The following is a 14,283-nucleotide window of genomic DNA, read 5'->3' on the forward strand; positions in this document are numbered from 1 at the left end:
AAATTAAAAAAAATATAAAATTAATAAAATAAAACAAATTTAATAAAATTTAAAAAAAATATTAAACACTATATTTATTCAAATAAAAATAAAATATTAAACTAAATAAATTAACAAAATTAATTAAATTGATAAATTTATTTTATCATATTATTTATTAAAAAATATATAAGATAATAATTGAATAATTTAAACTTTTAAAGTTCATATTTTTAAAAAAATTATAAATTTATCGATAATTTATTAACATGCAGCATTTTTTTCCACTGGGCCTAGAAAGCCTTATTGTTACAAATGAGCCATTCCCTCCATCCCCTTTCCCACTGATAAATTTCACGACCCGATCGGCTTTCGTCAGCCCTATTTTATTTAACTATCAGACATTTCTCAGAGGGTTGTAACCTTGGTTGTAACGCATAAATAATGCATGCATGGTCTTTTTGCAAATTTGTATGAGTTCTTTATAAAAACAATGCGTTACGTAACAGACATTTCCAGCACTCTCCCCCTCCCCCAGTTTTCGTAACATTTCGTAACAAAGAAACCCCCTTACTGCGTAACGTAATGATAGAACGCTCCCTTTAATGTTGTTTCCTACCTTCTAATAAATGTAACGCCCCGATCGGTCTGATGGCTGAATAAAATCGGGGTTACGAAGGCCGATCGAGTTGTTAAATTTCTCAGCGGGTACGCGGATTCGTTTGCAGACTTTAACAAGTTTGTGACAAACAAAAAGTTTCTACATGGTCACACTATTCTCATTTTTGCAAATTACGTGAACGAAGCCCAAAACACACGTGCAACCAGCGAACGCACTCCACTTTGTTTATACGTAAAGGAATTTTGTGAATGCACGAATTTTGAATGAAGTTTCAGATTTAAATGATTAATTTTAAAAAGTGTGTAAAATGTTCTCGCCGCTGTTCAGAAACATTTCCGGCTGCTTGCGGACCGCCCGAGTTCTTCCAGTAATTCAGGCAAATGCAAATTTCTCCTCAAAACGCGTTGCGATCGCCCTTCGCAGCAAGAAAGCCAAATCCGACAAACCAACGGTAAGTTCCGGGTAATGTTCCGTCCGGTCGGACCATAATTTCAACGTTCCTTTCAGACCCAGTACTTTGTGGACTGCAAGCACGTGCGCACGATCGGCGGCAAGGGCGGCGACGGGTGCGTGTCCTTTCTGCGGCTTTGGTGCAACGAAAACGCCGGTCCGGATGGCGGAGACGGTGGGAATGGTGGCCACGTGGTGCTGCAGGCTAGCGCGGATGTTCGGGATTTGAACCATGTTACGGTGCAGTTGAATGCGGATGCGGGGGACAACGGGCGGAACAAGGATTGTCACGGGAAGAACGCCGGTCACACGGTGGTCAAGGTTCCGCTGGGGACGATTGTGAAGAGTGGCGAGGGGAAGGTCGTGGGGGATTTGGATAGGGAAGGGACGATGTTTGTGGCGGCGAGGGGTGGTGCCGGGGGGAAGGGGAACCACTTTTTCATCAGTGATTTGGAGCAGGCGCCGCAGGTTGCGGAGTTTGGGGCACAGGGGGAGGACAAGTCGTACGTGTTGGAGCTGCGGAGTATGGCGCATGTTGGGTTTATTGGACTGCCGAACGCGGGGAAGAGCACGCTGTTGAGGGCGATTTCGAGGGCACGACCGAAGGTGGCCGCGTATCCGTTTACGACGTTGAAGCCGCACTTGGGGATGGTCCAGTACGATGATTACGAGCAGATTGCGGTGGCGGATTTGCCCGGGTTGATTCCGGACTCGCACAAGAACAAGGGACTCGGGATTCAGTTTTTGAAGCACGCGGAGCGATGTAACATTTTGCTGTTTGTGGTCGATGCCTCGGCGGCGGAACCGTGGAACGCCTATCACACGTTGATGCACGAGCTGACCATGTTCAGTGAAGAGTTGGCGGAGCGGCCAAAGATGATTATTGCGAACAAGATTGATTTGCCCGGGGCGGAGGAGAATGTGCAGCTGCTGGAGCACCACGTGGATGTTCCGGTGGTGCCGATTAGCGCCAAGATGGGAACGAATGTGGCGGAGCTGCTGCGGGAGATACGAATCATCTATGATGGGGTGAAAAAGGAGGAAGAGGGGAAGGGAAGGGTATCCGAGTAGGAAAATGTTAAGAATTCAAAGTCTGTAAATATAATGTAGAATAAAAATATTTGAAAATTTACATTTGATTTTCTCAAACATTTCTTCAAGAAATACGCCTTTATTGTAAGTCAAAATAAATAATAAATAAATTTAGTCACATCTTCGAAAAATGCTCAAAGCGCCTAAATTTATGCTTCTAGCTGTGTTGAGCTTTTGCTTGCAAGGTTAGTTGCATAAATCCAGGAGTTATCGAGACGTCAAATCAGTAACATCGAGCTTTTTCTCATGGCAACCAAGACAGTCCCGCTTCAATCAGTTGCATAACTTTAGGCGGAATTTTTTTCTTTTCTTCAATTCTTTTGATTCTTTTCCAATGAAAATCTCAAACACACCGTTCTTTTACGAGCCTAAAAAGCAAGCTTTATTTCGTAAACTTTATCCAATGCAATTATCTGGTCTTCTTTTGATGCGTGTTTTTCAAAAAATGGAAAATAATTTAACGAGAACAAATTACAATCAATTGTTTTTCGACACATTATTCAAATAGCAATAAGTAAAAAAGTGTTGACAAAAATGCACTTCCGGTTCGATACAAAAGACGCTTCTCGCCCCAAACTACTTCTAACCCAGCTTCGATGCGGCAAACGCACGAGCCAGCTCCAAAATCTCCTCCACCTTGTCGAACGCCCCGCCGGAAGCCTGAGCCGACTCTGGCTTGCCACCGCCCTTTCCTCCCATGCTCGGCGAAATGTGCGAAATCCACTCGTTCGCCTTGAGTCCCTTTTCAACCGCCGACTTCGGAACCGACGCCAGGCAGAAGATCTTTTTCGTGTCCGGATCGGAGGAGACGAACAGGGCGGACTGTTCAACGTTCAGTTTGCGCACCTCCTTGAGGGCAGAGTCGAGGGCCTTTGTGTTGCTGAACGCTTCCAGACGGTGTACGATGAAGGGCGCGTCCTTGTTGGCGGCGCACAGTTCCTTGGCCGCTTCGACGACGGTGGTGGCGACGGCGGCGCGCGCGGCACGTTCCTTGTCGTCGAGGGTTTTCTTGAGCGATTTCAGCTGGTTACGGATTTCGTCCTTTTTCACGTACGGGATGACGGCTTGGGAGACGTCCTCGTTGAGTTCGACGATCTTTTTGACGTGCTCGCGGGAATCTGCGCCGGTCTTGTCGGCGTCGATGGTCGCCTTCAGGGCGTTGAGTTCGCCCTCGAGCAGTTCGGTTTTCTTGAGGGCTTTGATGGCTTCCGGTCCGGTGAGGGCGACGATTCGTCGGATTCCCTTGGCGATGGCCTCCTCGGTCGTGATGACAAAGTCGACCATGTGGCCGGATTGATGGAGGTGGGTTCCACCGCAGAACTCGACGGAGGTTTCCGTGCCGGCGACGCCTTCCGGGTTGGCTTCCAGATCTTCGACGGGGACGCCGAAGGAAATTACGCGCACCGGATCGGGGTAGACTTCGTCGAAAACGGAGCGGAGTCCCTTGATGGCTTTGGCGGAGGCCAGTTTGGACTCTTTCGCGTACACTTGCATGTTCTTCTTGACCACTTCGCGGGTGAGGCGTTCGGCTTCGGCGACCTGTTCGATGGTCATGGCGGCTTTGTTGGTGAAATCGAAGCGGAGTTTTTCGGGGACGACCAGAGAACCGCGCTGGTCGGTGTCCAGTCCGAGCACCTTCAGCAGCGAGTGGTTGAGGGCGTGCGTGGCCGAGTGGTTCTTCATGGTCAGCTGACGACGGACGACGTCCATGTGGCAGGCCACTTCATCGCCAACGCGCAGGACTCCTTCGACGACTCCGATGTGCAGAACGTAACCGCCGCGGTTGTAAACCAGGTTCACGTTGAACTCGGTGCTTTCGTCGTTGACCTTCAGCAGGTAGCCCTGGTCGTAGATCTGACCTCCGGATTCGGCGTAAAAGTTCGTCTTGTCCAGGATGACGGCGCATTCCTGGCCGGCCTGGACTTCATCGACGAAGGCGTTGTTGTAGCGCAGAGCGAGGACCTTTCCGGTGCACGGTTCAAAGACGTACGCGGCCAACGGATCGATGCTCTCCGCCTTGTAGTGATACTTGAACGTATCGTTCGTCGTTGGGACCTTCTTCTCCTGCAGTTCCGAGATGGCGTGCACGTCCAGATCTACCGTGGCCGCCTTGCTCTTTTCCTTGCCCTGCGAAATGATGTACGACTGATGTTTGGCCTTTTCGTAGCCCTCCATGTCGATGGTCATGTTCTTCTCCTCGGCCATCAGTCCGGTCAAATCGACGGGGAATCCGTACGTGTCGTACAGCCGCCAAGCGACGTCCCCGGGGATGACCTTGCTGTCTCCGAGCTTCGCAATGGTGCGGTTCAGCAGGTTGCGACCGCGACTCAACGTCTTCAGGAACTGCTGCTCCTCCTCGTTGATAATGTTCTTGATGTGCTGCGGATCCTTCTTGACCTCGGGGAAAGTGTCCCCGAGCAGTTCAACGACGGTGTCCACCAGGGTTGCGAAGAATCCGGGCTTTCCGTTGAGTTTCTCGCTGGCGTAACGAACGGCACGACGCAGAATTCGTCGCAGCACGTAACCACGACCGGTGTTGTCCGGGAATCCACCGTCGGCCAACGCAATCGTGATGGTACGGGCGTGGTCGGCCAACACACGATAGGCCATATCAACGCCGTCGACATCCTCTGCTCCAACACGCCCCTGATAGTCCGGAGCTCCGGTTCCCTTCTGAATTGCCTGGAACAGCGGCACAAACACGTCCGTATCGTAGTTGGACCGCTTGTCCTGGATGACCGACACCAACCGCTCGTAACCCATGCCGCAATCGATGTGCTTCTTCGGCAGCAACTTCAACGAACCGTCCTGCTCGCGATTAAACTGGATAAACACCAAATTCCAAATCTCCAACACGTCCGGATCGTCCATGTTCACCAGTTCCGGCACACTCCGCCCACCAATCCGGTCAAAGTGCAACTCCGAACACGGTCCGCACGGGCCCGTTTCGCCCATCTCCCAGAAGTTGTCCTTCATGCTTCCCGGCAGAATGTGCTCCTCCTTAACCCCCAACTTCAGCCAAATCTCCCGACACTCCAGATCCGGTTCCAGCCCCGATTCCGGATGCCCCCCGAAATAAGTCACGTACAGTCGATCGCTCGGAAGCTTCAACCGCTCCGTCAACAGCTCCCACGCCCACGTACAAATCTCCTTCTTGAAGTAATCGCCAAACGACCAATTGCCCAACATCTCGAAGAACGTATGATGATAAACGTCCTTTCCGACGTCGTCCAGATCGTTGTGCTTGCCCCCGGCGCGGATGCACTTTTGCGTGTTCGCCGTCCGCACCCACTTGGACATTTCGCTGTTCGGATCCGCGGTCCCCAGGAAAATCGGCTTAAACTGGTTCATGCCGGCGTTCGCAAACAGCAGCGTCGGATCGTCCAACGGAATCGTCGACGACGAGTGCACGTACAGATGCTCCTTCTCCTTGAAAAAGTCCAGGAAAATGTTCCGGATCTGCTTGGCGGTCAGCGACGTGTCCATGGCGGCTGAAATCGAAACCAGTTTTAGTAGTTGCAATCGATACTTTCACTTTCTGCCGTGGTGGCACTTTTCATGTCCCCCCTCCGCCCTTTTCAGAGTCCGAGACTTGCATTCTAATTGCATCATCCGGAATTCGTCCCGGCACTAGCGAGGGAGGTTATGAACTCACCTGCAGTAAAGTCGGCTTATCAGCGGAAAAAATCAACACAGCTAATCAGCGCTTTTTTAGCAGGTTTCAACACGCACAATGCGGACTTTTTTGCGTTGCTTTTTTTTCTTCCTTTCACTGCCCTGCTGGAGGAGGTGGAAAAAAACGTGATGACGGAGGCAGCGATCGACGACGACGACTTCTAACCGCACCGTTTGCTTTGCCGAACACGAATGAAAGAGTTGCGGCAAAAGGAAAAGAAAAGGAGGCTTGCTGTGTTGGTGTTGTTTTTGTTGCGAGATGTCAAAAAAAAGTTCAAGCGTCTGATGCGGTGAGGGAGTGGACAGCGGGTGATCAGTGAACGTGGTCCAAGCATCTTGTAAAATCAACTGTGGCTTTGGAAGACAAATTTCTGCAGATTTCTTTACTATGAGTATACAGCAAACAAATTTCAATCGAGGTGATTGTGAATATCGAGGTTCTCACACGAAATCGAAAAGTTAAAAGAACAGCATGGAAAATGAATAAATTAATATTAAATAATAATCAGAGATTTTATAAACGTTCTGTTCAGCTAACTAAGTTTACCATGACAGCTGAAAAAGTTAAACAGTTGCCGGCCCAAAATAAAATAATTTTGACTTGTTTATTTTAATGCGACTGAAAATTCCTAATTTCTGTATTTTTATAATAAAGATCTGGCATGGCTGTTCATAACGCCGAAACTCAAATAAAGAATCTCGAAATGCCGAAAATTAAAAAGACGATTTTGGTTTTTTGCTCAGATTCAAGAATAAATCTGAGGGAAAAGCCATAATAATGACCATTTCATTTTCTGGCAATAAAATGAATTATTTAGAAATTTAGAAACTCCACATTGAAAAAGACAAATTGAAAAAAAAATCAAATAGGAAATTAAGGCATAAAAATATTGACAACCAGAAATTTTAAACTAAAAAAATAGAAATTGAGAATTTCAAAATTTTGTCCATTAGCCACGTGGACACTTTTTGGAAATCTCAAACAACTTTTTTTTCTCACAACAATTAAATTTTCATCATTACTTAGAAATTTATGAAACTTATGATTGCAAAACAACTGGACAGGTGGTCATACATTTTAAAACACTTGTTCATTCATATTTTGAAACCGTGGCCTGTAATTACATTTTTCACTGTTCACTGTTTCACTGAATTTAAGAATTTAAGAATTTAAGAATTTAAGAATTTAAGAATTTAAGAATTTAAGAATTTAAGAATTTAAGAATTTAAGAATTAAGAATTTAAGAATTTAAGAATTTAAGAATTTAAGAATTTAAGAATTTAAGAATTTAAGAATTTAAGAATTTAAGAATTTAAGAATTTAAGAATTTAAGAATTTAAGAATTTAAGAATTTAAGAATTTAAGAATTTAAGAATTTAAGAATTTAAGAATTTAAGAATTTAAGAATTTAAGAATTTAAGAATTTAAGAATTTAAGAATTTAAGAATTTAAGAATTTAAGAATTTAAGAATTTAAGAATTTAAGAATTTAAGAATTTAAGAATTTAAGAATTTAAGAATTTAAGAATTTAAGAATTTAAGAATTTAAGAATTTAAGAATTTAAGAATTTAAGAATTTAAGAATTTAAGAATTTAAGAATTTAAGAATCTAAGAGTTTAAGAATTTTAGAATTTCACTTAAAGACAAGCACAATTATAATTAAACATGAACCACCCTAACAAATACGAATAAACTTCTGTGAACGCACTCCATTGTTCACAGTTGATTTTGTTGTGACAAGCAGACCAAAATCAAGCCGGCCGCGCCAGAGCTGCCATCAGAAGTTCTCTTTTCGATTCGATTTTGCATCAATTTCTTTTTAGTCTTATCTTAATCGCTCGTTAGTACCTCCGACTAAGTTCGATAATATTCTGCAACACTCGAGCCGAATCGCGCAACCTAGTAAGATATCACATGGACCGGCTGATCGTTAATCAACCCTCTATTTTATTCAACTAATTTACTTTCTCTTGGACCTCGTTTTTCACAAATCCGCGTCAACGATGATGACCGGCTGCAGCAGATTCCGGTCGCTTGTTCCGACGATCCACCGGCTGTTGCTTGCAAAAACTGAACCGTTCCGGATAGCTACTTCTTCGTCGTCAATCGTGAGTCAGGATTTGTCACTTTTTGATTGACGAGTGTTGATTTGGGATTTCTTTTCTCCGTAGAGATTCTGTTCCGCCGCCATGGAGGACGTCAAGCGGCGCCGGTTGTCGCTGGGGAACCAGCTGGCGCGATCCTCGCCGAAGAAGGTCTCGTGCAGCAAACTGAATACGGGTAGCGTGGGCGATTTGGTGCTGATCGAGGGCGATGTGGTGGAATCGCGCGACTCGGGCCGGTGCCTGGACATTGTGGACACGACGGGGTCGGTCCGGCTGACGGCGCCGAATTCGCTGCGGACGCAGCTCGCGAAGATGCACCGGACGGATCGGGTTACGGTGGTGGGGCGGGTGCGGGCCAGGCCGGATCCGGAGCGGAGCGAGGGGGAGCGGACGGGGGACATTGAGGTGCTGGTGGAGCGGATCTTGGGGATGGGGAGGGATTCGATTAATTTGGCGGAGGGGGGGTACGCGAAGGTGGAGTGGCCCGAGGGGTTGTCGGCGCTGGATGTGACGGAGCAGGAGCGCGGCAAGTGCTCGTCGGAGAGTATTTTGGAGTATTTTCGGCGGAGGGAGTACACTTGCGCGGTGTTCCGGCGGCACGATATTGGGCGGCAGGTGCACTTGGTTGGGTGGTTGGAGGATGGGGGTCATCTGCCGGATCGGATGATGTTGCGGGATAGTTATGGGGCGATTCAGCTGAGGGTTAGCACGATTCCGGAGGAGCACAGGAACGGGATTCCGGAAAATGCTGTGATTCTGGCGACTGGGACGATTCGGGCACGGCCGACAATGGCAAAGGGTCTGCCAACGGGAACCGTTGAGGTTTACGTGGACGAGCTGGAGGTGCTGGATCCGAACAAACCTTACGAGAATCCGGTTTCGACGCGTCGACTCAACATAAACCGTTTTACGGACCGAACCCACAATTGCGGGCAACTCCGCGCGAGTCACGCTGGCCAGAAGGTCACGCTGTGCGGTTGGCTCGAGTATGTTCGGATGAACATGTTCTTCACGCTGCGCGACGGCTACGGATCGACGCAGGTCGTCGTGCCGGAAGCGGTCACCAACACGGTCAAGCTGGACGGAATCCCCTTCGAGAGCATCCTCAAAGTGACCGGAACGGTCGTGAAGCGTCCGTACGGACAGGAGAATGGGCAGCAAGCGACGGGCGAGATCGAGGTCATTATGGACAGCGTTGAAGTGTTGAATCCGGCACGATCGCGTCTCCCGATCGACATCCAGGAGCACAACCAAGCCAAAGAGTTCCTCCGGATCGAGCACCGGTACATCGACCTGCGTTCCGCCAAACTCCAGCACAATCTTCGCCTCCGCTCGCAGATCATCATGAAGATGCGCGAGTTCATGATCAACCGGTGCGGCTTCATAGAGGTCGAAACGCCGACCCTGTTCCGGCGAACTCCCGGCGGTGCCCAGGAATTCGTCGTTCCAACCCGCAAACCGGACCACTTTTACTCGCTCGTCCAGAGTCCGCAGCAGTTCAAGCAGATGCTCATGTCCGGAGCGATCGATCGGTACTTCCAGGTGGCACGCTGCTACCGCGACGAAGCGACCCGCCCGGACCGTCAACCCGAGTTCACCCAACTCGACCTGGAGCTGTCCTTCACGGACCGCCACCAAATCATGTCCCTCGTCGAAGGCATCCTCGACGCGTCCTGGCCAAGTCAACTCCACCCCCTCCAACTGCCCTTCCCCCGGATGACCTACCAGGAGGCCATGTCCCGGTACGGCTGCGACAAACCCGACACCCGATTCGGTCTGGATCTGCGCGATCTCTCAACAATCCTCTCGTCCAACGAAAAAATGCGCCACGGCGTCGCCACCCCAGATTTCGGCGCCTTCGCCATCGTGGCCAAACCGCCCAACGGAAATCCGAAAACCTTCAAGACGGCGCTCACCAAAGTGCTCAAGGAGTACCCGCGGTGCAAGTTCGCCGTCAGTGTCGTGTCCGACAGCTGGACCGAGTCGTCGATCGTGAACCTGTTCGGAGTGCGCGAAACCGCAGAGATCAAAGAGCGCTTGAAGCTCGGAACCGGCGATTTGATGCTGCTCGGCTACGGCAAGGCAAGCGAAGCTCAAGAAATGATGGGCCGCGTCCGCCTCGCACTCTACACCGAACTGGAAGAACGCAACTTGCGCGTGACCCGCAGCGTCCTCGCCCCGAACTTCCTCTGGATCGTCGACTTCCCGATGTTCGCCGCCAACGAGGAAACCGGCCAACTCGAAACGGTCCACCATCCGTTCACCACCGCCCACCCCGAAGACATGCACAAACTAAGATCCAAACAGGACCTCGCCTCGATCCGCTCGCAATCGTTCGACCTGGTCTGGAACGGGATGGAAATTGGCGGCGGATCGGTTCGAATTCACGAAGCCGCCCTGCAGCGAATGGTCCTGGCCGACATTCTACAAATCGAGCACTCGCACCTGCAGCACCTGTTGGACGCGCTCGAGTCGGGATGTCCACCGCACGGCGGATTCGCCATCGGGCTGGATCGGTACATTTCGTTGATTTGTCGAGCAAAGTCGATTCGGGAGGTGATTGCGTTTCCGAAGACCATCAACGGGAAGGATCCGCTGTCGAAGGCGCCGGTTCGGATTACCGACGAGGAGAAGCGGCTGTACCACATAAGGACGGTGGATGTGGGAGAGGGGGAGGGAGAGGAAGAAGAGAAGGTTGAATCGTAGAAAGTGTTGAGTATTTTTGTTGACGCGATAAAAAGTTTAATTTATAATTGCATTGATTTTTTTGCATTCGAACTAGTTTGAAGAATGATAACAGTTAACTTGAATTGATTTGTTTTTTTTTTTGCATTTGACTGTTTCTTGAACTGTTGAAACAGGACCGTATTCATTATAATAAAGACATCCTTTAAATCGCAACATGACATTTATTTTCCTTCCTCACTGATATGATTTCTCCAACAGCCAAAGGTTTTTTTTTTAACTTTAAACTTCTTTTTGACTTTATCAAACTGATTAAAACACATAAATTCAGTTAAGTTACCGGGAATAATTTGCAAAACATAAAAGACAGATTCCTTTTAAAAAATACAGCTTTGTCTCAAATAAAGACTATCAAAAACTTCAAAAATTCTTAAAACTAAAATAAAAACATAAAAATTGAGTTCTTTATTCAGAAAACTTCAACCCCAAAATTGAACATTTTATTAGTCTGGATTCGATTTTCCGAAGGTTTCAAAAATAAAAAATAAATGAGGATACTCAATTCAAGGGAAGTATTCTTGTATTTTTTAAAACATTAAATTCGAGTTCAGCGACTCCATATAGTATAACCCTGTAATGCTCAATGTTATTATTTTTTTTCTTCTACTAAAGAAGGTCATTTCTAGAGTTTTTTTTGAAAAGGTCCAATAAACAAAATTTCCAATTTTTGCTTTTTGGGTGTTTTTAGAACCGCCTTGAGTCAGGGGTATTCAAAAACACCCAAAAAGCAAAAAGTGAAAATTTTGTTTATAGGACCTGTAAAAAAAAACTAGAGATTTGAGCAACTTTTATTCTACAAAAAACATGAATTCTTTTTTTTTCTTTTTTCGAAATTAAAAAAAAATCCTAACATTTAAAAATCCCGAGAGCTTTAAGGTGAAGCCGTTGATCATTTTCGAAGAAAATTGATCATCACTATAAAATATTCTTTATTAAATTCAATTTAACGAATTTAAGTACCAAAAGGAATCAGCATGTGCCGGTTGTTGCCTTCTTGAAGCCAATTTGAAATTAAAACTTTTTTTTATTATTGCTTAAGGGGTTACATACATGTAAATCGACAAAAAAGTCAGAGGTTGGTGTGAGCACACATTTAATTTTATTTAAAATCTGTTTTCAGGGCATTAAAATATACATTTTCATCTATTATCAAAACAAATTTGAAGACATTTGGTTGTATCATTGCCGAGATATAGCTATTTGAAGTTAGCAGTTTCAAAAAACGGGTGCCACGATATCTCAACACTGCCTTGACCAAATCGGCTCAAAATGTCGGTGAAGACTCGTTAAACCAGTCCTGTGTGCATGACGAAGGCCGATTTTCAAAAAAACTTATTTAAAAAAAATAAAAATATTTTTGTGTTTTTCATATAAAAAATCGTCAGTTTTTGATTTTTGTATTTTTTAAAAAGCAAAATTTAAAAATCGGGCTTCGTCATGCACACGGAATATGTCTTGAGAGTCTTCACCCCGAATTTCAGCCAATTTGGTCCATCCCATCTCGAGATATCGTGGCACCCGTAAATCAACTTGGTGTTTCGAGAAAAACACTCAGAAAGTTTGACAGTCCGCTTTGCGCACGGCAAAATGTTAAGCTTAAAATCGTCTCTAACTCAGTTTAATCATGGAATATCTTCATGAATGTTTCAGGAGTGATTGAAAATAATCTTTTTAGTGGATTTAATAAATTTTCTGTAATATGAAATATTGTGATTTTCTACATGTATGTAACCCCTTAATTTTTAAAATTTGAAACTATTTTAAAAATTTTAGCAAATAATTCAACTGTCTTTCTCATTAATTAGAATTTGTACATTTTTGAACTTATTGAAAATTAAAGTACAATCTAAAAAAAATCTTCTAATTTGAAAAAAAAATAAAAATAGAAAAATAAAAAAACAAAGTTAAAAAAAACAAAGATAAAAAAATAAAAAATAAAAATATTCTTGGAATTTTAAATGCCTCTTTTAAAAATTACAGAAGATATGGCAACTTTGCATTTTTTGAGTCATATTTTAGGTCAGAAAACTAAAAATTTAAGATAAATAAAAGTTTCGTGATTCGATTACACGGAGTGAAATTTTGGCAAGGACTTTGGATAATTGAGCTTTTTTTTTAATTTTAGATTTTTTAGGTTCTTGAATTTCTGGATTCTTATTTTAAAGTTTATAAATTTCTAAATTTATTTTTTTTGAATTTGTCTATTCAAATTTTTTCAATTTCAAAATTTTTGAACATCTTTTTTTTATTTAGAATTCCGAAATTTTTAAATGTCTGAATTTTGAAATGTTGGATTTTTTTTATTTTAAATATTTGTATTTTTATGTTTTTGATTTCTTTGAGTTATAAGTTTATGAATTTTCGAAATAATAAAATCTTAAATTGATGAAGTCTTAAATATTGTTATTTTTAAATTTAAATTTGAATGAAAAAACAGTAATAAAAACACTCAAAAGTTTAAAAAAAATATGAAAATTTAAAAAAATTAAAATTCAAAGGTATAGAAATTATTAAATTTAAAAACCTTAAAAATACAAAAAAATAAGGGATTTGAAAAATTTAGCACAAATCGTTCTCGCCAAAATTTCACTATTTCAAGAAATTTCTGTTCATTTCAAAATTTTGGTTTCTAACCTAAATATATATGACTCAAAAAATGCTCTAAAAATATTCTCCAAATTTTCTGTAATGTAAGGTGATGGTAAAAATAGCGGCATTTAAAATTCTAGGAGTTTAAGAACCAAAGAATTCAAAAAAATTAATGTTTTTTAAGGGTTATTACACACCTTCCCCCCTTCAAAATTTCCCCAAAAAATCGGGGGCAAAAAAAATACTAAATTTTACATTTTCATCGAAAAAAATAATAATAATAGAATTGTAAAATCGATTGTAAACTATTCAGAAAACATTGATTGATGCTTATTTATGTATTATTAATTCAAATAAATACTTTTTGATCTTTTAACATTTTTCACCCCAGATGAAAAAAAAACTATTTTTTTGGAAAGGCTTGATTTTTTAAAATAATGTTTGCCTCTTCCCTCCATATGAACCAGAGCCGATGGACAAAAAATATTTAAATAAACTTTGTATCACTCTTATTTTTGATTTTAAATTTTTGTGATCCCTGGATTTTTTTGAAGTTTTTTTTCGATTTGAATTTTTGTAATTTTAAATCTGAGATTTAAAAATTTATAATTCTTTGTATTGAATATTTTAATCTTTTTATTTTATTTTGTTCTAAAAATCCCAAGCGCACGCAATTTTATTTTTAAGTTTTTAGTGAACGCGAAAACATCAATTCGCGAACAAAGTGATAAAACTAAGTGTTGTAAAAATATCAAACTATCAGCTCTCATCAACTACAATTATCAAGCCTGAGTATTCATGCCCCAAATACAACTGCTCTTCTTTCCGTATTGATATTCTCAGCGCCGAACATTCTCCTTTTCTCTCTCATCCCCGCTTCCACGATATTCCTACCACAACAGTGATTAACCGCAAAAGCCGCTACAAAACAAATTTTAATCACCGTCTCTCGTTCTTTCATTGCAGTTTTCGGAGAGATTGAGAGACTCAGCGGTGAGAGTGCATAGTCAAGGAAAAGGGATGGA

At 43.5% G+C, this 14,283-nt stretch overlaps 3 protein-coding genes across 5 annotated transcripts; 2 read left to right on the forward strand and 1 right to left on the reverse strand.

Annotated features, from left to right (window-relative positions):
- Nucleotides 1–843: 843 nt before the first annotated feature.
- On the forward strand, nt 844–2,146 carry LOC120413844 (mitochondrial ribosome-associated GTPase 2). Its single transcript, XM_039574799.2, has 2 exons — nt 844–1,052; nt 1,109–2,146. Exons 1-2 carry the CDS (start codon nt 909–911, stop codon nt 2,120–2,122), a joined length of 1,158 nt encoding a protein of 385 aa, XP_039430733.1. The 5' UTR covers nt 844–908; the 3' UTR covers nt 2,123–2,146.
- A 352-nt stretch (nt 2,147–2,498) lies between these two features.
- Nucleotides 2,499–6,015, reverse strand: LOC120413843 (alanine--tRNA ligase, cytoplasmic). The gene is made up of 2 exons (XM_039574798.2): nt 5,799–6,015; nt 2,499–5,634 (listed from the first exon to the last, which is right to left on the reverse strand). Exon 2 carries the CDS (start codon nt 5,627–5,629, stop codon nt 2,726–2,728), a length of 2,904 nt encoding a protein of 967 aa, XP_039430732.1. The 5' UTR covers nt 5,630–5,634; nt 5,799–6,015; the 3' UTR covers nt 2,499–2,725.
- Nucleotides 6,016–7,574: 1,559 nt separating this feature from the next.
- Nucleotides 7,575–10,682, forward strand: LOC120413863 (aspartate--tRNA ligase, mitochondrial). Of its 3 annotated transcripts, none has more exons than XM_039574827.2 (3): nt 7,575–7,721; nt 7,840–7,927; nt 7,991–10,682. In XM_039574827.2, exon 3 carries the CDS (start codon nt 8,009–8,011, stop codon nt 10,628–10,630), a length of 2,622 nt encoding a protein of 873 aa, XP_039430761.1. In that variant the 5' UTR covers nt 7,575–7,721; nt 7,840–7,927; nt 7,991–8,008; the 3' UTR covers nt 10,631–10,682. The 3 variants fall into 3 exon arrangements, with proteins under 3 accessions (XP_039430761.1, XP_039430760.1, XP_039430762.1); XM_039574828.2 differs by having other exon boundaries at nt 7,672–7,721; nt 7,834–7,927; XM_039574826.2 differs by having other exon boundaries at nt 7,583–7,927.
- Nucleotides 10,683–14,283: the final 3,601 nt, after the last annotated feature.

This window comes from Culex pipiens, chromosome 2 (assembly GCF_016801865.2).
Source record: "Culex pipiens pallens isolate TS chromosome 2, TS_CPP_V2, whole genome shotgun sequence".
NCBI classification, from domain to species: Eukaryota; Metazoa; Arthropoda; class Insecta; order Diptera; family Culicidae; genus Culex; species Culex pipiens.